General features: G+C 32.5%; 1 protein-coding gene and 1 pseudogene across 1 annotated transcript; both read left to right on the top strand.

Annotated features, from left to right (window-relative positions):
- The window catches only part of LOC141691403 (uncharacterized), a 508513-nt pseudogene that overhangs the window by 165321 nt on the left and 319518 nt on the right, over positions 1–23674 (top strand).
- LOC141689518 (glutamate receptor 2.2-like) lies at positions 11077–18742 on the top strand. Its single transcript, XM_074493832.1, has 5 exons — positions 11077–11403; positions 15505–16832; positions 17132–17426; positions 17524–17915; positions 18022–18742. Exons 1-5 carry the CDS (start codon positions 11121–11123, stop codon positions 18505–18507), a joined length of 2784 nt encoding a protein of 927 aa, XP_074349933.1. The 5' UTR covers positions 11077–11120; the 3' UTR covers positions 18508–18742.

The following is a 23674-nucleotide window of genomic DNA, read 5'->3' as shown; positions in this document are numbered from 1 at the left end:
TTAGTTCTTGAATTTTAAATTTAAATAACATTTACAATCATATATTTTAAAATAAAAATTTATAAAAAGGTGAAAAATCAAAATAATTTGAGAAAAAATATATTGTCACTAATATTCAATTAATGAGCTTATAAATTATAAATTCAACTTATAAATACTAATCGATAAATTTTTCCAGGTTTATAAATTAATACTCCTACTTATTTGATGGTGGTCAACAGGCCCAGATATGAACAATACCTAAAGAAGTGTACATCGCACTAACACTAATCAAAATATAGTAATCCCTCACAAATCAAGATAGAAGTTTAAAATGGCATCGAGGTAGCAACTATTTACTAACATCATTTCAACGAAAAACCTACAATGGTACAAGAATAAAAATTAAAAAAAGTTTTTAAAAATATGAGTGTATTCAATTTAAATTTTAAAAAGTCTACTGAAATTTACGGTATTTAATTTGGATTTTTAAAAATCTATCAAAATCTGACGGTATTCAAAAATCTGTGGATTTTTTTATTTGAAAAAGTTGTGGATTTTAAAGAATTTGCTACTTCATTTTAATATTTTGAAATCTCTTTAAAATACATGAGATTTTGAATTATTTGTGAAAAATTTCATAAAATTAGCAAGACTCTGCAAAAAAATATTCATCAGCTTCGTCAAAATCCAGGAACAATTAAAGTGATGGATTATTATTAATTTTTTAAAATCTGAAATGAATACACCCCTAAGAAAAAGTGTATTTTGGTAAAGAAATATTAGAAAATTGGATAAAGTGATGACATTAATTAAGGGTTAATTATCAAGTAGGCCATTTATCATGTCCAAATATATCAAATTAGTCACTGATTACAAATAAAATAAAATAATTAAAAAATTAAAAATAAATAGTTAATAAAAGCTGAACTCGTCTAAATGTAACTTTACTTAGACCATGCCTTTCGGACTTTGCTGTGAGGATTTTTTGTTATAACACGACGTGATCAACACATGGACAATAAGTTAATAGGAGACATGTCAGAACGAGAAGAGAAGGAATACGTCTTGGACGGGATCAGATAGGAAAGGCTAACGATAAAAATGAGTGACCAAGTCTGCAACTAGCCGAGTTTTTAGGATATAGTTACATAACAAGACCTAGTCTTCAACAACAATGGCATCTATTGGAGAAAAAGGTGGAAGGATTGGTTCATGGGGTTTGAATTGGCGAGAAAGAAGGGATAAGGATGAGGGAGACAAATGCAGAAGGGGGAACACACAAGAAAACACAGCAAACAAATACAATTCAAGCTCGTCTTTTTCATCAAGTTGAACAACTTAGAATACACTGAAACACATCAACCAAGAACAAAACCTACAAACACTACGATAGCACAAGTGATCAATAAAATGTATCATGAAAAAATCCTTGTAATCTATATCAAATTTTAGTGGAGTTCATTAGGTGACGTATACAATCTCACCCGCGGATTTTTCCCATTTACGGGTTTTCCGCGTCACCAATTCTTCGTGTTATTTTCTGTCACAAGGTATAAAGCTCACAAAACTATAAGAATACAGTATTATGAAATGAAGAAGAAGGTCACCAACAATGATGTCTTACTGAAGAAGCTAACTCATATTAAGAGAAGAGAGAGAGTTTATTATTTTTCAATTCTTATCTTTAGATCTACACCTCTAATCTATATTTATACTAACTACAAATCACTACTAACTAGCTGAGCTGGCATAACTAACTAACTGCAGTGATGTCACCCTGATGTTGACATGATGCTGTTCTATTTGATAGTGTATGTTCATCATCCCCCCTCAAGCTTGGACGTGAGAAAAGATTGAGCACTCCAAGCTTGGACAGTAAAAATTCCATTGCATATGAAGGAATGGCTTTAGTGAGTAAATCTGCAGGTTGCTCTTGAGACGGAAGATAAGCTGTCTGAATAACTCCTTTTTGAAGCTTCTCCCGAACTAGATGACAATCTATTTCAATATGTTTTGTCCGTTCATGAAAAACGGGGTTAGCTGCTATATGCAAAGCTGAACGGTTATCACAGAATAGTGTCACATGTTTCAGATTCTGAACTCCTAGCTCATGAAACAGAGATAACAGCCAAGTAATCTCACAGCAGACATCAGCCAGAGCTCGATATTCTGCTTCAGCAGAAGATCTTGACACAGTATGCTGTTTTTTCGACTTCCAAGAAAGCAAAGAATTACCCAACGTAATGCAATAGCCAGTTAGTGATTGTCGAGTATTTGGAAAACCTCCCCAATCGGCATCAGCATAGGCTGTTAAACTCAGAGAACTATCAGAGGACAAAAAAATCCCTTGGCCAATAGTATGTTTGAGATACTTTACAACTTTTAGAGCAGCATCCATGTGACATTGCCGTGGTGATGCTAAAAATTGAGATAACACGTGAACCGAGTAAGATAAATCTGGGCGAGTGATTGTTAAATATATCAATTGACCAACTAAACGTCTGTAGGGAGCAGGATTATACAGGAATGGTGAAGTACTATCACTTAACAAAGTGTGATTCTGTTCCATAGGAACTGTAGCAATACGAGCTTGCTCAAAACCAACATCTTTGATAATGTCAAAAGTATATTTCCTCTGATTCAAGTAGATACCTTTGTCTGATCTTGCAGCCTCAATCCCTAAGAAATACTTAATGGGACCTAAGTCCTTAATCTTGAAATGACTGGCTAAGTGTGACTTAATTCTGCTAACAGTAGTAGGATTGTTTCCCACGACTAGAATATCATCCACGTACACCAAAATAGCCAGAAAACTAGTTGGCTGAGCTAGTACAAACAAACTGTGATCTGAATGAGCTTGATGAAAGCCATACTCCAGTAAAACAGACTTAAATTTTATGAACCATTCTCTGGGAGATTGTTTTAGACCATAAATTGACTTAACCAGTCTACAAACAAGAGAAACATTATCAGAATAATGAGCAAACTGAGAAGGAATAGTGTACCCTTGAGGAATAGCCATATACACCTCCTCTTGCAACTCACCATAGAGAAAAGCATTAGTCACGTCCATCTGTGTAACAGACCAATTGCTAACTGCTGCCAAAGATAATAAAACTCTGACTATAGTCATTTTTGCCACCAGGGCAAAAGTATCAAAATAATCCAGGCCTTCTGTTTGAGTAAATCCACGAGCAACTAACCTTGCTTTATAGCGTTCCACAGTACCATCTTGATGGAATTTCACCTTATACAACCATTTACAACTTACCACTCTCTTTCCTGCAGGTAAGGGTACTATTTTCCAAGTCTCATTAGCTTCAAGAGCTGCCAGCTCAGTAGCCATAGCTTCACACCACACTGAATGTTGACAAGCTGTTTTGTATGAAGTTGGTTCAGGAACATGAGTAATATTAGCCATAAAAGCATGATAGTCAGAAGAAAACAGATTTGACATCTGAAGTTGAACTGCATTAGTAGTTGGCTTGAGAATTTTTGGTACTCCGACATAATCTTGAAATTTTGCTGGCATTTGTTTGTGGCGAACCGATCTTTCTCTGATAACCGGAGGAGCTACTTGAGTTGATGATGACGTTTGAGTCGGAGAATCTCTATATTGCGATTCTACAACAGGATGAGAGCTAGAAGTTGTAGAATTAAAATCCTCAGAAAGAGGATCTGTATATGTAGTCTGTTCTGGGTACAAATAAGGAGGAGTAGGGGAAACAATGATAGATTTAAAAGGGTAGACCTGTTCACAAAAGTGTACATCTCTCGAAACAAAAACTTGTCTTGTTTCTAAATTCATTACTTTGTATGCCTTTTGAGCAAATGGGTAGCCAATGAATATGCATTTAGTAGATCTGTCAGCAAACTTATCTTTATGTGGACTATTATTTGTAGCAAAACACAAAGTTCCAAATACCTTCAAATGATCATATGATGGAGGTTTGTCAAATAAAATCTGATATGGAGACACCCCTTTTAAAAGTTGAGTAGGTAATCTATTGAGCAAATAAGTGGCAGTGAGAATGCAATCCCCCCAGAAAGATATAGGTAAAGTTGCTTGAGTTCTTAGAGCTCTAGCAGTATTTAAAAGGGTTCTGTGTTTGCGCTCCACAACACCATTTTGTTGTGGAGTGTATGCACAACTCTTTTGATGGATAATACCAAGAGATGAAAGATGACTTTGGAAAACTGAACTAAGAAATTCAGTTCCATTGTCAGTACGAATGTGTTTGACATCATACTTGAATTGTTTTGACACATAAGCTATAAAGTCTGTAAGTAATTTTGCAACTTGACCTTTATCTGCAAATAGATAAGTCCATGTAGCCCGAGATTTATCTTCAACTATAGTCAAGAAGTAGCTACAATTTCCATGAGTTTTATACTTGTATGGCCCCCAGACGTCCACATGAATAACATTGAACATTTCAGTACTAACAGAGATACTATTTGGAAATAGAATTCTAGTTTGTTTAGACAGAGAGCAAACTTCACAATCTTTGAACAACACGCTGTTATGATACATATCTTTAGGCAACAAGTTCATAGAAGAGATAGATGGGTGACCCAAACGGGCATGCCATAATGAAGAATCAACTACATGTGTCTTAGCTTGATTACAAAATACTGAATAAGCAGAATAACAATTTGTCACAAGTTTGTGAGTTGAAGTAGATGATTGAGCTGGCTGATTTAGGAGGTAGAGACCGTCTTGAAGTTTACCAATCTCTATGGTCTTCTTCAAGATATGGTCCTGAATATAACAAGCATCCTTAGTAAAAGATATATCACAAGAATTTGAATTTGTGAGTTTAGGAATAGACAGCAGATTGTAGTTAAAGCTCGGTACATGAAGCACTTCAGTAAGTGTTATATTGGAATGTAGTTGAATAGTGCCAATGTGTGTGATTGTGGTTGTTTGACCATTAGGTAAATGAAGAGTGGAATTTATAGTTTGGATATCAATCATTAGATGTAAATGAGGGGTTATATGGTCTGTAGCCCCTGAATCTATAATCCACATAGAATCATTTAACAACTGTTTATAATTTGTATGACAGACAAAATGAAGGGCAGTACCAGCTAGATGATGATGTCCAAGATTTGCATTTTGATTTGAAGAAGTATGACTTGCAGCAGAGGAGAGATCCTTAAGACTTGTCTGTATCATGTTCATTAGTTGCTGACATTGTGCATTAGTGAAAGCTCCAGATTCACTATTCTTATCAGTCCCTTCATGAACAACATCTGAAATAACATTGTAAGCACGAGAGTTCCTATTATTTTGAACCTTTGGTTTGGGCTTAGGCTTGCCATAGAGTCTATGCCATTCAGGATATCCGTGCACACAGAAACATTTATCCTTATTGTGACCTGTCATACTACAGATTTCACAAATCACATTACTATCTGCATTAGTCTTTAGTTCAGAGATACGAGTACTCTTGTTTCCAGAATTAGACTGAAATTGAGAAAACCTCCCAACATCATTTTGCTTCACTGCCAAAGCTATTGACTCAGATGAATCGACACTGCTAGTATCAGAGATACATTCTCTTTGACTTTTTTCTTGCATCAGTATACTATAAGCAGCACTCAAACTTGGAACCGGACTCATCAACAACAAATGTCCTCTAATTGCAGTATACTGATCACTTAATCCCATCAAGAACTGAGATAATTTTGTGCTCTTATAGAATTTATCCAGTTTCTCATTAACAGAGCAAGTGCACTTTTTACAATCACATCGAGGCACATCAGTTAGAGCATCTAATTCATCATTTAAGGAGCGAAACTTAGTGAAGTATGAAGAGACTGACATATTTCCTTGATTTAGATAGGCAATTTCTCTTCGAAGATTGAACAGTTTCGGAATGTTTGTCTGAGCAAACCTAATTCTCAAATCCTCCCAAATTTCATGAGCATCATTCAAGTACATAACACTCTGTCTAATTTCAGGAGAAACAGTGTTAAGCAGCCATGAAATTACAATATCATTACAACGAGTCCAGTAAGTAAACAGATTATCAGTACAAGCAGGCTTAACACATGTTCCATTGACAAAACCTAACTTCAGTTTTGATGATAAAGCAATACGCATAGATCTAGACCACTGATTGTAGTTGTGTTCGTTGAGAGTAACAGTGATTAAGATCATACCTGGATGATCAGAAGAGTGAAGATAATATGGTGAATTAGAGTCAAGACCTGTAGTTGCATTCAAGTACGAACGATTAGGTGTAGTAGTAGATGAACTCGCCATTAACGGAGATTGATAGCTTGAAGGTTGAATTAGATCAGCGGAAGTAATCAGTGTTGGTAATCTGGCTCTGATACCATGTCACAAGGTATAAAGCTCACAAAACTATAAGAATACAGTATTATGAAATGAAGAAGAAGGTCACCAACAATGGTGTCTTACTGAAGAAGCTAACTCATATTAAGAGAAGAGAGAGAGTTTATTATTTTTCAATTCTTATCTTTAGATCTACACCTCTAATCTATATTTATACTAACTACAAATCACTACTAACTAGCTGAGCTGGCATAACTAACTAACTGCAGTGCTGTCACCCTGATGTTGACATGATGTTGTTCTATTTGATAGTGTATGTTCATCATTTTCACTTACATTGTTCTTAGTTTAGAGGCATTAAACAATCAGTACAATCGATAAACCTTAACATTTAACCTAAAATTTTGGTAAAAACAAACCACCTAATCATTCATCGTTTTTTCATAAAACCAAACAAATCGAGCTATCGTGCTTTACCCACAACAAACTATCATTGAAATAAATCAAGATATATACGATACACGTATATCTAGCTTTTGATTTGTAATATTGACGAAAAACCTCCAAAAATCTGGTTGAATATGATCTGATTTTATGATTTTGACCCGATTTCGGTCCGATTTTGACCAGTCTTGAACAAAAACATTTGTTCGACCCTTTTTCGAGATTTTGATCAGTAACTTGCCGATCAACGATTAATCGGCCAATTAATCATTGAAATCGACGATTTTTACAATCCTGGATAGAACTAATGCTTGACGTTCATCTTATAGTAATTAATATCAATATCAATACGCATTTGTCCATAAATTATATAGTACACAATATTTTGTTAAAGAGCAGCACGCCCAAAAATAAATTTCAAAATACTTCTGAATCACGTATCACAACACACACGACAAATTTTGATTTATAATTCGCATGTATATTGTATAAACACGGATCTCATGTTATTATTGAAAAATTTACCAATACACATGTCAGCATCTTAAAAAAAAATTGGAACAATATTTAACGCTTCTATCATTTTTCTTTGTTAAAAATTTAAGAGTTTCGAAGATTCAAAACCGAAATAAAATGATCATATTTGAAAGTTATAGATCTTAGAAAAAATTAGAAGATTAAACACTGCAACAAAAATTACTAAAATCTACCAAATAAAAGCCACTGATGTTAAATTCCACCGATTTCGGTGGAATTTAAAGTCAACTAGAATTTTCGTTGATGAATGAATAAAATCCACCATGTGCGGTGGAATTTAAATTCGGTCGTTTTTAATTGGTGGAATTTATATCCGATCACTTTTAATCGGTGGAATTTAATTTTGGTTGTGCTTTTATTTTTATCGAATTCAATAATAATAGGCGGGAAATTTCCCTCCAAAAATTTCAAAAATTGGAAGTAACAAAAATAAACGAATTCAGTGGCTTTTATGTTAACTTTATTTTAATCATAACACTTCTGCTTCATAAAATACCGTGTTGATGTAAATAAGTTTGAACGTGTGAAAATAATAGAAGTAGTAACGAAAGAATTGAAATGTGTTTTCCCCATATTAGCAGCAGGATGGTTGAAATCATGGGAAATCAGGCGAGCTCTTGTGATCTTAAGGAATTGGTGGCTAAGTTCATCCCAGAGTCTATTGGCAGAGAGATTGAGAAGGCAACTCAAAGCATTTTCCCTGTCCAAAATATTTTTATTCGCAAAGTAAAAATTGTAAAAGCACCTAAATCTGACATTGGCAAATTAACGGAGGTATGTGCTTTGTAATGGTTGATAAAATTCTTATCACTAATTTGCTAAAATATTGGTGTAATGATATGTGATTACTTGTATAGATTCACGGTGACTCCTCTGAGGATGTTGGTGTGAAACTCGAGAGACTAGCTGAGGAAACAAGCCGAGTAAATAATGCTAGAAGGAGACACATAAGTTATTGGAGCATAAGAATTATGTTTAATATGTGTACGGTGCTTCTACTGGGTTAACTCAGTCTGAATGTGCTGTAATGTGAATGATTTGTGTTTAAACCGGACTGAGTTAACTCAGTCTGCACCTGCAACAGAGAACCCTGTTCTTCAGGCTCAGAATATTTTTTTTTAATATTTTATGTTAAAATCGACCGATTTTGGGGTAATTTATTCAGGAGCGGGAGATTTAAAATTTCACAAAATTTTGAATTTCAAATTTTATAAAAGCGATCAAAGATTCGGTGGATTTTATATAAATTTCACCGCAAAACTTAAAATCCACTCTCTTAAAAGCCACCAACCTGATTCGGTCGATTTTATACTAAAATCCACCGGATATGGTCGATTATAGTTAAATTCCACCGAAATTTGATGGTGGATTTTAATAATATTTTTTGTAGTGAAAGCAAATTAGAAGTTTAATCAAATGAATTATCAAATATTAATACTCCCTCCGTCCCTCCCAAATGTTTACATTTGGGTGGGGCGCGAAGTTTAAGAAAAATGATAAAATAGTGGAGAAAAGGTGAAAAAATGAGTAAAGTAGTGGGACCGATTAATATTATATGTATAAAGTGGGTATAGTGGAGGAAAGTAGTGGATGTAGTTAATTTAAAAATTATAAAAACTTTACTATTTTTGGAAAATTTTGAAATGTAAACAATTGGAAGGGACATCCCAAAAAGGAAAGTGTAAACAAATGGGAGGGACAGAGGGAGTATATGATAATTATCTGATTAAAATAGGAATTTGGACTCAAATTGCTAATTTAAAAAAAAATATCTTGAAGGATTTTTTTCATTTAAAAGATTGACATGTTAGTTAAAATACAAACACATAATTCAAGAAATTATTTACTAAACACTTTATCTAAATACATAAATCTTGGTTTCCCGAGTTGCCAAATAGTACATGACAGAAAAGGAGTGAAAAACCTAAAGTGAGACCGCACTCTGTTTCCTCCGTTTCTGCTCCTGCCTACCGGCTGTCGGGGGCTTCCGCCGGAACTTCACCAGTGGTAAGCCCCAAAACTTTCCTTTTCTTTGATTTTCCTTCTTCCTTTCAATAAAAATCGAACCAAAACCAAATATCTAGAATTTATTTCTCAGATCTATCTTGATTTTGAGTCCGATTTTATAAATAAAAATTACCTCTAAATTCAAATCATCCTCCTTAACATCATACCAAAATTTGGTGTCATTCCAAGTATTTGAATTTTTTGGTTTAAGTCTCGTATATTGACGTGTGTCTGGATTGTCCCACTTTTGTTGGAATGTTGAAGTATGTTTTTTGGATACTTGTTTTTGTTTTGTTCCTGGCTACTTTGAAAATGATTTATGTGGTTTTGTGGGAGATCTGTTTTTTGTGCATTGAATTTGGGCTGGTGCCGAATATTACAAGAGCTTACTTTTCACAACTAAAATGTGTTCATCTTTTGAGATCTTTCACCCTCGGCTTGTCTATAACTGATTTTTGGCATATAGATAGCTTGAGTGTTTCTGAACATTGAGCTACAGGTGGTGCGTATGTGAAGGTCATTTGTGATATTACTAGTTCCAGGATTGGTGCAGCCATTTTAATCTTTTTTCATTCAAAGAATCTTGAGATTCATGATGTTAAACAGTCTGAAAACATAAGCGACTATTTGCTTAGCTCGTTTATTTGTTTAATCCTGGCTGTGTTTTTTTCGATGGGAGTTTTGTTTCTATTGAAATTAAGTTGTAATTTTGGTTGATGCAATTTATAAAAAGCATTTTATCAAAAAAAAAATACATAAATCCAATCCGCAAATCAAAACTGCTAATTCACCCGCATACCGCTAACAACACGATAATGTATTTTTCAAATTCATAGTAACAAAAATGAAATGTTATTTCCAAAGTAAAATAATCACAAAATATCAAATTATTTTCGCATTAATTTTTTTCAATTGTTGTTTACGAGCCTCCGAGGTATATTCATCTTTTAACTATTTATTTGTGCCGGAAATTTGTTATTCATTGCGCTGGAAATATAAAAATGATACTAGCTCCATCCTAAAATATAAATTTCTGTGATTTTTCACACGTATTTTAAGTTATATATAGAACAAGAAAATTAAAAAAATAATTTATGAAATGTAAAAAGTTAAAGGGACTGCTATTCTGGAATTTTGTCCTTTTCAAGAAGTCATCCGCTTCAATTTTCCACACGGTAGTGGATACTGTAATTTCCAAATGAAACAAGATTTGTACTTCCTATAGTCATGCGATTCCGGCAAAAAATAAAATCTGCGTCATAATTTCATATTTTTCCTTTTATATGCATAATTTCGTATCTTTAATTAAGGAATATATATTTAGTACGTACTTGAATCTTCCAAGAAAGTATTATGTTCCTCGAATTTTTATGGTCCCAATTAACTTTGAACATGATAATACTTTTATAAATAATAACCAGTCAAAGTTTGAGAATTTTTCAATTGTTACTCAGCTCATTGAAATCTGAGTTATGCAGGTAAATTACTAGGAACAGATGAATGGATTTTTTATTCAATGTCGATGTCGAAAAAAACTAAAATTAGACGGTTAAGTCATGTTTCAGAGCATCTTAGTCAAATGTTAAATATATTTATATAAGTAGAACGGGACAGAACAGACATGAATCTTGCATGTACCTTAAATTTAAATACTGACTTGGTAAAAGGAGGAGTTGAGAATAAGAAATTCAAATGTCTTGATTTTATTACTAATAATAATAATAGGTCATTTCTAGGACGCGTAATGTGTATAATATACTGCATCTTCTGCATGTGTGGACTGGTGGGCGTGTATATATACAGTGCGTAAAGGCTACGAGTAACAAAGACACTAGCAGTAGTCTTGATGAAGAAAAACAGACAATTTGTGTATAGTATAATATTATGGTATATTTTATTATCATGTGTACTGCTTTCAGGATCAAGAGCAGGAGCTTCGGAGGAAAATGAAGAAAAAGAGGAGGTGAAGATAGGGTTAGTTGTTGATTTGAATTCGAGCATGGGAGTGATGGTGGAGTCTTGTATAGCCATGGCTCAATCTGATTTCTACAAAAGCCATCCGTCTTATCGTACAAAACTGGCTTTTCATACCAAGAACTCCCATAATGTGTTTGCCGCAGCTTCTGGGGGTATGTAAACTCTAGCTGCAAAAATTTGAATATGTCACGTCTTTCTACTTAAACTCGTATCATTTTACTCTTGTAGTCATCATAAATTTGTAAATTTAAGGTGTAAGGGTTTAAGGCCAAGGACAACCTAGCTAGCTACATAATTGTACACTGATATTTGCATGTTATTAGTAATTAAGCCTAGCTCAAGATATTTTTTTATAACTGTAACTGCATAATCTTACTGATCTAAATCGAACAACTAAATATGTTACGTAGAGTACTTAAGCAAATATATATAGTGTAAGAGAGTAAATTCAAGTAGAATACTTTATGCACCGGAAAGTGAAAGGTGCATGCATATTTAATAGCTTATAAATTACTGTAGTTAACTACCGTCAGAACTTAGAAATTAGAAAACCTGATACGGACCGTGATGACAATGTGAGTGTATGAAAAATACAGCTATTTTTAACGATATATAGTGACCCTTTAGGAAATCTTAACTTATTACTTAAAATGTATAAGTAACTTGATATGTAGATAAAAATTTATAAGTTACACAAGTGTTTGAATAATTTACTTATGAGACAGGATTTTTCTTACTTAAATGAGTTAAAATAAATAATTTTTAAATACAATTTTTTTAATTCTTGAATTTTAAATTTAAATAACATTTACAATCATATATTTAAAAAAAATAAAAAAAAAGTGAAAATTAAAATAAGTTTAGAAAAAATACGTTGAGAAAAAATACGTTGTTATTAATATTTAACTTATCACCTTATAAATTATAAATTGGGTTCGACAAACCATCATCGATAAATACTTACGAGTTTATAAGTCAATAAATTATTTATTTATTTGATGGTGTCCAAATCGGCCCATAGTTACTCACATAGTCACACGTAAAACCCTCTTTATCTTATCTTGAGTGTGTAACTATATATAACTAGCTTTATAATCCGTGCTAGGCACGTGAACGATCTACATCAATTATTATAAAAAATTTATGCATATTTGTGAAATAAAATATAAAAATTGTTACGGGAAGTTATTTTTGTCCGTGTACAGTCTTTACTGTAATGATGAGTTTTTTTTATCTTTGTATTTTATAGCCGATATGAGACACAAACATTTTCAAAACTTTTTATGACAATGAAATGTGTACATGTTTTAGAATTGAAAAATATGGCATAATGTGAGATGCACTTCTTTTCAATTTTGTATTTTCATAAAAAATATACTTGAAAGTGTTTAAAATTTTAAAATTCCATAATTGTTATCGTATGACATTAAAATTCATTATTTGACAAGATCATGTTAATCGATTAGGAAAAAATACAATTCATTTGTGTTAGTTACCTTCATTTCTTATATATTGTATATATGTATGTATGCGTATATATATGTATATATATATAGATGTATGTATTTAAATGTTAAATGTGTGAAAACGAGTTATACGATTATTGATTTAGCACAAGAATATATGTGTGTTGTGAACTTATAATCCAAGTATTATATGTATCTAAATAAGAATACGATATTTGTTTTTTCGTTCAAATTAGAGTTTCTTGACATTTAATTGAAATAATTAAAATGAGACACACGACATATTAAATGCGAAAAATAATAGATATATAACATTATAATAATATTAAAATTATAGTCTATACTTGTAAAAGTACATATTTAATTATAAGTATAAATTCTTAATATACAATAATGGAGTAGTATTAAATATATAATTATTAGTAATTAATGAGCTAGATGTAATTAATATATGTTATTAAGTTTAGTATTTATTAATACATATTTATGAGGGGTAGTTAAGTAATTTCAAATGATTAAATTGTCTCAATGAACCCCTAGTTACTCTATTATATATATAATAGATAATAGATTTACAGGAGAAAACGAACTTAATAATCTTAACTTCAACTCCTCCCGTGTGTAAATAATTAATAAAAATATAATTATATTAACTATTACATACATTATGGACCAAAATTGATATTATCACGGTCTTATATTACATCATCCATCATTTTTTTAGTTTTCATTGTGTGATTAAATTGATCAAAATTTGATCGAAATTTATTAATATTTTATAATTGAGTAAAAAAATTTATCATTGAAAAGAATATTTTATTTATTTTAATATATATAATTTTCAATTTTTAAAATAATATAATAATAATTTATAATCTTTGATAAAAAAATAAGTAAATTTGACTGATGGGGAAACGTGACACAAAAGAAATAGAGATATCGTTTATATAGAAATAATTTTTCGTATACTGTAACAAGTGGTCTTCTTTTAGTTAGTCAGCTAGCAGAGTAATTTCCTATCACTTGTCCTTCTTGTTTAAAAAAACATGCGGCAAGTTCTAGTCAAATTTATAAATAATTTTCCCCCGAAAATCTATCGGAAGAAGATTCTCTATTTAGTCAAAGATTAGTAATAATGATATTTGACAAAAATAAATAAATAAATTTGACAGTGGTGTGGTATGTGCTTGTGGACCTTGTGGTATGCCAAACTAAAAGTACTGAGATGCTATTTTTTAGTGAAAATATTAACAAATTTGAAAATATTGTGTGTTGTATGTTGTCCCCCGTAATTTTTGTAGTCTATATATAGGGTTACTCCAATAGAAACCGATTTAGAATGAAAACTAAAAACTAAATAATTTTTTGTAAAATTAATTCAAAATATAACACATATGTTATGCAAATCGATTGTTGAGAGATATAGAAAAATACAGTAAAATCGGATTTTAAAAAAAATTACGGTTTAACGAGAAATATCAAATTAAAAACGGAGGGGAAAAACTGAAATTGGGTGTTGGAGGGTGCAGGATAGTTGGATGGTGTGATTTAGGGGGACCATTAAGTAGATCTAATGCCTTAGATTAGTTTTAAATTTCTATTTTAATTTTAGTTTGTATTTGATCATTCGCCGTATATATATATATATTCATTTATATATCTTAACTATTGTGATTTACCATGTATATATGCTGAGGAATTTTTTATTATATTTTACAATTATAAATTGTATGAATTTCTTTTAAAAAATGTGTTTAACGGATAGTCAAAGTCTCACGTCTTAATTGTTACGGAAAGAACCCCTGGTATAAATATAAATAACAAACACGATTTAAATAACGAAAAATCCATCAAAGATACAAGATAGTGCAATGAGCTTGGGAGCATTTTAGAATTTTATCCGATATATAATTAGTACAAGGAGTAAGGTGGTTTGATCGCCTGGATTACAATAGTCGATCCACGACTGAATTATAAAGGTTCGATTTCGGTATAAATTAATAATTTTATACTTTATTATAATAATCTGAATGAAATATAATTTTTAATTTGATTAACTTCTCATTTTGGTTATCAATTTCTATCATGACCGTCAGATATTCTTTATCAAATATCCGTTAGATTTAAATACTAAAAAAATACACTCCACAAGTTCTCGGGTTCAAATTCTGTCAATAATAAATATTTTATATTATTATTTATAAAAATACATATAAGTAATCATGTTCGAATCCTGTTAACAACAAATATTTATATTATTTATAAACATAAATATACGTTTTTTAGTTTCGAATCTCACTCACTAACAACAAACATTAATATTATTATTTATGAAAAAGTTCTTATCAATCATATACTATTTGAACCAAACTTGAAATTATACGTAATGAAATTATAATTATATAATGGTTGTTTAGTATTTAATTATTTATATAAAATTTTAGTAAAAGTAAATAAAATGAAAATAAAAACGCCGGGAGCTAGTCATTATTAGATTGTATTGTACAGTTGGGCCTTCCCCTGATGTCAAGATGCCTAATCATTCCTTGTGCAATATAAAAGTTTGTATCCTTTTCTCATTTACGCATTTGATCCATTGCAAGTGAATACTTTAGTCTCGCGCTGTAGTTGTCCTTATTGTACGTGGCATGCAAATATTCGAGTGAAGGCGCATTACCTGCAGCAAATATAACTGTACGATATCGTAGAGATTTTAGTCTGCAGTCTAAAATTAGACTGCATTATAGAGTAACCTATTTTGATTACCTTTTCTGCAATGTGATGCAGCTTTGGAGTTGCTAAAGAACGAAGAAGTGCGGGCTATGCTGGGACCTCTGACCTCTCCTGAAGCGAAATTTGTTGTGGAACTTGGCGAAAAAGCTCAAGTGCCTATTATCTCCTTTTCTGCAACGAGCACTAATATTTCACCCTTGCAGAGCCCTTATTTTATCAGAACAGCAGCTGCTGACTCTTCACAGTTGAAAGCTATTACTACGCTTTTCCAAGGATTTGAATGGAAGAAAGTTATAATTGTCTACGAGGACACGGGCTATCAATATGGATTCATCCGTGATATTACTCATGCATTCCAAGAGGCTGATATTAAGATTTCAGGTATGATTGCTGTTTCTGCTAATGATTCTCAGATACTTGAAGAGCTGGAGAAGTTGAAAGCAATGCCAACCAGAGTTTTCTTAGTGCACATGAATTCCCTTCTTGGATCTCGGCTCTTTGTTCATGCTAAGACCATGGGAATGATGAGCAAAGGATATGGATGGTTAATGACTGACGAGTCGTCTAATTTGTTGAATTCGATGGATGATGAAGCTATTGATGCAATGGAAGGTGTTTTAGGGATAAGGCCTTATGTACCCAAGTCAAAAGATCTTGCAATTCTTAAAAGGAGGCAAGAAAAGGAGTTGCAGTATTCAATGCCTAAAGCTGTGCTGAATATATTTGGATTGTGGGCTTATGATGCAGTTTGGGCATTAGCAATGGCTGTAGAGAGGATAGGACCGATCAACTCTACCTTCGTAAAGCAGACAAAAAGACACGATGCAAGTGATATGGCTTCGCTTGGCAGCTCTGATGTTGGTCCAGTACTTCTTAAAGAAATTTTGAGTACCAGGTTCAATGGCCTGAGTGGAGAGTTCAATTTGGTAAATGGGCAGTTGCAAATTTCGACCTTTGAAATAATTCATGTGATTGGAAAAGGAGAGAGAACTATAGGCTACTGGACACCAGATAGAGGATTATCTAGACATCCACATTCGACCAATCAATCTTCAAATTACTCGACATCTGCAAGTGTCCTGAAAAATATCATTTGGCCAGGAGATACAACAGTGAAGCCCCTAGATTGGGATCTGCCCACATCAGGGAAGAAATTGAAAGTGGGGGTTCCAGTGAAAGAGGGTTTCACTGAATTTTTGAAACTCAAACAAGATCCAATCACTAAGGAATATAGTATCACCGGTTTTTGTGCAGATATCTTCAGTGAAGTACTAGCAAAATTACCATATGATATCGATGAACCTCAATTTATCCCTTTCCAGGATCGTAATGGAAGAAGTGCCGGGAGTTACAACGATCTTCTGAAGCAGCTCGAACTAAAGGTAAGCAAATATTTATCCTTGTGTCTCTGTTGCTTTTGTAAGATTGGTTCACATACTAATTAACCACACAAGGAAAAACCTTGAAGTTTCCCTTTCAAGTCTCCTGTCCGGAATGTAAGAGCAATTACGCACATCTTAGAAATATATCCTTGATGCTAGGCCTTTCTTTTAGGAATTTTATATGCGGAAAAGGATCACCTTCTTCTTAACATGACTACATACAAGTAAAATGATGAATTTACTTTAGCTTACTTTGTCTTGATAATTTATGACCATCTTTTTCACGTAAAAAACTGTAGGAATATGATCTAGTGGTAGCTGATGTGACAATTTTGCCTGAACGCGAAAAAAAAGTTGATTTCAGTAGATCATACATGGAAACAGAAGTTGTAATGCTTAGACAAATCAAGTATAACAAAGGCAAGGACATATGGATCTTCATAAAGCCTTTAAGTTCAGACCTCTGGTTGACAATTGCCATAACTTGTATTTTTATGGGACTAATAATTCGGACATTGGAGCGCCGAGTAAATAGGGAACAACAACTTGGAATGTGGGTTTGGTTTCCCTTAGCGTCTCTCGCTTTTCCTGAAAGTAAGATTTTCTTTTGCATCTTGATTGGTGTTCTATTGCTTATGCTCAAGCTCGACTAAGCAAGCTTTGTGATGTTTTTATGTTTGACACTTGACAGGAAACTTGGTTACAAGCAATTGGTCCAAATTTGTGCTGGTCGTTTGGTTGTTTACAGCATTCATTGTTATACAGAGTTACACAGCTAATTTATCCTCAATATTCACTATTGCTCAGTTGAAACGTTCGAGAGAGAAACCTTATTGTATTGGTTTCCAAGATGGATCATTCGTAAGAGAATTACTAATTAATAGGTTGCACTTCAATGAATCCAAGATGAAATCTTATGCAAGTGCTGAGCAATATCACGACGCCCTTTCCAAGGGATGCAATAATGGAGGAGTTGATGCTATCTTCGATGAGCTTCCTTTTATCAAGATCTTTATCGATACATATGGTGAAAACAATTATAAGCTGGAAGGATCCTCATATAGCACAGGAGGACTTGGCTTTGTAAGTTTTTCTATATTTAATTACCTGTTTGACACATTATATTTGTGCAGCAGTGAACTAACTGAGTAATCCAGTAATTTGATATCTTGTTTAACGCTCTTTACAGGCATTTCAGAAAGGCTCCCCTTTAGCTTCTATTATTTCAAAGGCACTCTTAGAGCTTACTGGAACTGGAGCCATGCATGCAATTATGACCAAAAATTTTGGGCTCGAGTACTCTGATCGAAATTACTTTCCAGACATCTCTTCATATAGTAGCAGTATCGGGGTCATAAACCTTGCAGGCCTTTTCATTATCAGCGGTTCTATGACTATATTGGCATTAGTTTTCTCCTCGCCCTCATTCCAGCAACTATATGCTTCCATGTCATCACGCTACAGACAGAATTTTGTGTTCCCAGCACCAACTTCTGATAGTTATGAAACAAGTGCTCAATCTAGTGCTGAAACTATTATGATTGGAAATTTGTCCACCACTGCAATTCCTGAGAACTCTATTAGTATACCAATTCAGAGCGACGAAGATGTAGTGGCAGCAAACGGAAGAGAAACCGAAAACAACGGTGGGAATGTTAATGGCATTGGTGAGTGAGGGTGATGTTAACCATTCTTCGCCATAACATGATTCATTTTAACTGCATTGAGCTCACCAAATTTACTTATGTTGTTATCATGTATATATGACAACATTCTTACAGATTAGTGATCAACATTTGGTATTATTTGTTATCAGTTTGTTCTTTGCAGCATAGTCCTTGTGTCCAAAAATATATGACCACTAAATATTTATACCAGAAATGTTGATTATGGTATTTGAGTACAGAGAAAGTTTCCCCCAGATTCCCAACCCTGCTCACTTGATATATATGAGATGACAAACAAGTCTACCTTATTTCTTTCAAAAACATAACGTTTGAAGTTCATTTTTCATAATGCAATTACCGAATTAAAGTGACACTGTAAAAAATGAAAATTTGACAGGGACTCGAAACAAAATATGTGCATCAAATATTAAAGAATGGGTTGGGGAACCAGAGAATAAAGGTAAGAAAAATTATTAAGAATGTGTTTTAGGAAACATTGGTTACTACATACTTATCAACAATATGTCATGAGTAAATATTATATAAATAAAAATTAGGTAAAAATTCGCGATTCGCGGTTGTTGTAAATACTTTGAAACACATTTTTTATAATAAGATAGTTGAAATTTGATTCTGTTAAAGTAAATGTATGCGATTTAATAGTAGAGTAAGAACTTGAAAATATGAGACTGCAACCCTGCAATGTGACTATCAAAAGACGTATTAAATATAGTTTTTTCCTAAAAATCTTCCTTATTGTGCCCAAAATTTATAAAATACAGAAGAAACTATCAAACAATTATCATGATCTCCTAATAATTTAAGCTCTTCTTCCTATTAAGCAATATAATGGAAAGTTATCCATTCAGGCATTTTAGATTCTAGAAGGAAAATAGAGATTCTAGAAATACGACTCATTTTCCTCCTCAAATTTGATTTTACAGCAAGTGAGATTTAAAAACGACATGAGAATTAAGTATCACAAACTTAGGTAGAACTCATATTTATTGTCAAAAGAAATCTAGATATGCATGGTTATGAAAACATAAAGGCCATGGCCAGGAACCAAAATGGAGCTTTCACAACTTCATAAAAATGCAAATTAAAAGGCCCTTGGTGAGAATTTATCTGTTGACTTTTATATATACATACAATTAGAGGTAAACGTAGTCTCTTAATCTTTGAGTAATTCAGCATAATTAAACCGAAAATAGTCATAATATAAGAGACCTTCGCAGACATAAGGACAAGTTTAGTCAATTCTTTTGCCTTCCCATATCCGCAAAACACTCAGAGATCAGTTTACAAGTTCATTTTCTACCGGCCTTCTCCCTTTTTAGTATTTATATTCTGCCGCAGAAGATTATCTTGCTGATTCTACCACCAAGGGCTCTAAATTCTCAGTTTTTCCATTTTGTATAGGATTAATAAGACTTTTGAATTATTGAAATATTTTTAGGCAAGGATTATAGTCGATGCTATTGCTAGCTATGTGATGAGCATTAGCGGTCCATACTTTCACTAATCAATGGTAAACACTAACACAATTCTTAACTAAAATCCCAGCTAATTGTATCATTCGTGAACCATCATTGCTTGATAATACTCTGAATCATGATCTGGATAAGCCACTTGAATATACAAAAATCCCAACAATATTGCAGCTGATTATCAAACTAATAAAACAAAGATAATCGATAAAAAGGGTCTTCATTCTCAAACATCTGGGGTTGCACCAGCTCAGAAGAAAGTTTTTATAATCTTCTGACATCAAATCTTGTAATCTTTGATATATTAATCAGAAAATGTTGTTTGAAGACGTCACAAAATAGTACTCAGATAAAAAGAGTTGAGTGCATTTGTCATATCTTTTGCATTCGTCACATCCTGGCCACCCATATTTAGAAGTAAAAGATCACCATCAGGTTGTACCATCGACCATTCTTATGACTGCAAACCTTGCCCTTGATAAATATCCACGGGTCATAAGGCTTGTAAAACTTGTCCAACTATTTTATTGATCATAGTGCTCATTTCTTAGAAACAGAATTAAATATGAATTAAAATAGGTGCAACTTAAAGTTACTAATAAAATTATGTAAAATATACATATTACTCCTGGATGCCCTAATCTTATGCAAAAGAAAAAGTGATGAAAAACAAATAATAACTAACGGATGAAAACAAAACATATTACATAGAAAATTAATAGATGAAAATTACACTAAATGTCCACAGACTGTCGCCAAGTCCGCTTGCACACAATCACAGTGAACAAAACTATTCTAGAACACTACTGGAGCAAAGCCAATGGTATTGTAAAAATAGGTTCACTTATTGCTATAATTTAGAACTAAAAGGTGATTTTTGATGCTAAAATAACACCACGTCTCGAATGGTTGGTCCTATATTTAACTAGATTATTTCAAATTTCACTAACTTTTCTATTTATGTGTATAAAATTTCTTCATTTTTATTTATTCTCACTTTCCCTCTCTTTTTGTAACTCTTTTGTAGCGTGGCAAATATAGCACAGTGCTATATTTTGTGTTGTGTTTAGCACAAATTATAGAACCGTGCTATTTAGGACAGTGTTTACACTGCCATTTGATTGTCAAAATTCACATTTTGTGCTATATTATTGATATAGCACACCATTGAACATCTTCTTAGAGCATGTCCAATAGTGTGCTATATCTTGTGCTATAGCTATAATATAGAACAAAACGTAAAAAATCTCAATTCAATGGTATGCTAAACTTTGTGCTAAAATAGCACAATGTTATAGTTTGTGCTAAATTTAGCACAAAATATAGCATTGTGCTATAATTGCCAACTCATCAAAAAGTGAAAAAATAGGATAAATAGATTAAGTAGGAAATTAAAAGTGTGGGATGCTTGGAAGGTAGTTAAATTTGTAATCAAAAGTGTAGTATATTTTGGAATTTATCTAAATTTGAAACAAGATTTAGAACAACCCATTGGAGACATGGTGTTATTTTAGCACCAAAATATACTTTTTGATGTTAAATTATAACAATAGCTACACTTATATTTAGCACACCATTGGTTTTGCTATAACTAAACTATTATAGAACACTATTACTTTTTACTATAGTAGGACTAACAAATCTTATATTTAAGAATTAAGCTTCTATATTCTTCTCATGTATCAGTAACCTTATAATCTTTGATATTATAATCAGGAAAGATTGTTCCAAGGCGTCACAGAATAGCACTTGGATGAAAAAAATTGAATTATTTTGTCACTTCCTGGCCACCATATTCTGAAGTAAGTTTATATGACCGTAAACCTTGGTCAGGGTAGATATCTCCTGGTTATAAGGTATGTTAAGACTTCTCCAACTATTTCATAGATCATAGTTCTCATTTATGGGAAATTGAAATATATATATAAAATAAAACAAGTGCAACTTAACTTTACTAATGAAATAATATAACATAATGTTGTGATCCAAACTTGAATATGTAAAAGACAAAGAGATGGAAACTAAAGAATAGCTAGGGAATAAGAACAAAAATTAATTTACTTTAAAATTTGAAAGAAGATTGAGGAAAATAAAGGTGAACTGCAGCCACACTATATGTCCACAGACTTAAGTTCGGCTTCCACACAATTACATCAAAAAAAATTGAGAACATTATTACTTGCTATAGTAGAGTAATATTGACAAATCCCTAAATCACTACAAGAAAAACGCACATTTCTTATCACTGAAAATGGTTAAAAATGTCCAGCAACGGTCGGAAAACAGGTCATTTCCGACTGTAACCAACCGAAAATAGCGGTCGGTTAAAGTATGGTCGTAAATGACCCGTCGCTCGGTTATGATGGTCATTTCCTATCACGTTCTGACTGATTAACTTGGTCGGTTAAGTCATTCCACTCTCGTTTTAAGTGGTCCAACCTTATACGTGGCATCCACGTCAATGTTGCCACGTCAATACAAAATCAACCATATGTGGTCAGAAATAGGTTGGTCGGTAAGTCAATGTTGTAAAACCTTAGAGAAAAAAGACACCTACATTTTTTTACAAAGAACTTGTACTGCTATATTTATTGTTTTAAAACTCAAGGAAAACTAGCCATTATATAGGCTTTACAAACATATTAAAACTAACTACTACCCAAACTAACCACTACTAATTAATGGGTAAATTACATGTCCATAATTTACTCCACAACTCCACTACCCCAATACTAAACAATTCTAAAATAATATTTTTCTCTAATAATTAATCTATTGCTAAATATCTAAAATATCTAATAATTAAATAAACAAATAATTAATAACTAAATTAAAGATTATTCCAACAGTCAAAACCGACCATATTAGGTCAGAAATAGTTAGGTGAGAATTGTCAAAACGAATCGTTTCAATCAATGTTAAACCGACCACTTATGGTCGTTAATATTTCAACTTTAAGCACATGGTGTACATAAGGAGATTTAAAAACTTAACATAAACAATTGTTTATAGAAAAATAAAAAGAGATCGAGATCAGAATCTTATTGCACCGGTTGTACCGCAGGAAATGAAACTTCTTGCGAATGCAGATAAAGAAAAGCCGTAATGCTAGTATGGACAAAGATATTATTCAGGCTTCACACTACTTGTAAAATTAATATGCTGATTATATATATATATATATATATATATATATATATAATCGTTAGAAATATGAATCATGAGTAAAATGAAAGGCACTAAGGTTATAAGATATAACAAAGTGTAAACGGATTTAAAAGCATAGTTTTTCATGGATACCTTAACCCAAAAGATCATAAATTTATAATTAAACTCTTCTGTGCCTTCACTTTTTTGAATCTTAATCAACAGTTGAGCATAGTATTAGTTCAGTATAGATCGTAAATTGTAAATACAAATGAACCCAACGTTCTATATCTGATTTGTTGTGGGCGAGATGTAAAAACTAAAGTCATGTAAAAGAATTAAAAATTAAAGCTAACTAAGCAAGATGATATGGTCATAGAAATAAGCTTAACGAATATATAACAATACATGTCCTGGGCCACCTTTGCTAACCCGGTGCATTTTACCTTCACTGTCGAGATATGGGATTGAACGAAAGAAAGCGTAGTTCTTGAACACCAGTGTGTGCCTGCCAAGGGTGACAATTCCCTTGGTGAGT

This window comes from Apium graveolens, chromosome 10 (genome assembly GCF_009905375.1).
Source record: "Apium graveolens cultivar Ventura chromosome 10, ASM990537v1, whole genome shotgun sequence".
Classification (NCBI taxonomy): Eukaryota; Viridiplantae; Streptophyta; class Magnoliopsida; order Apiales; family Apiaceae; genus Apium; species Apium graveolens.
Note: the sequence above shows the minus strand (reverse complement) of the source record. Positions and strands in the feature narration are given on the sequence as shown.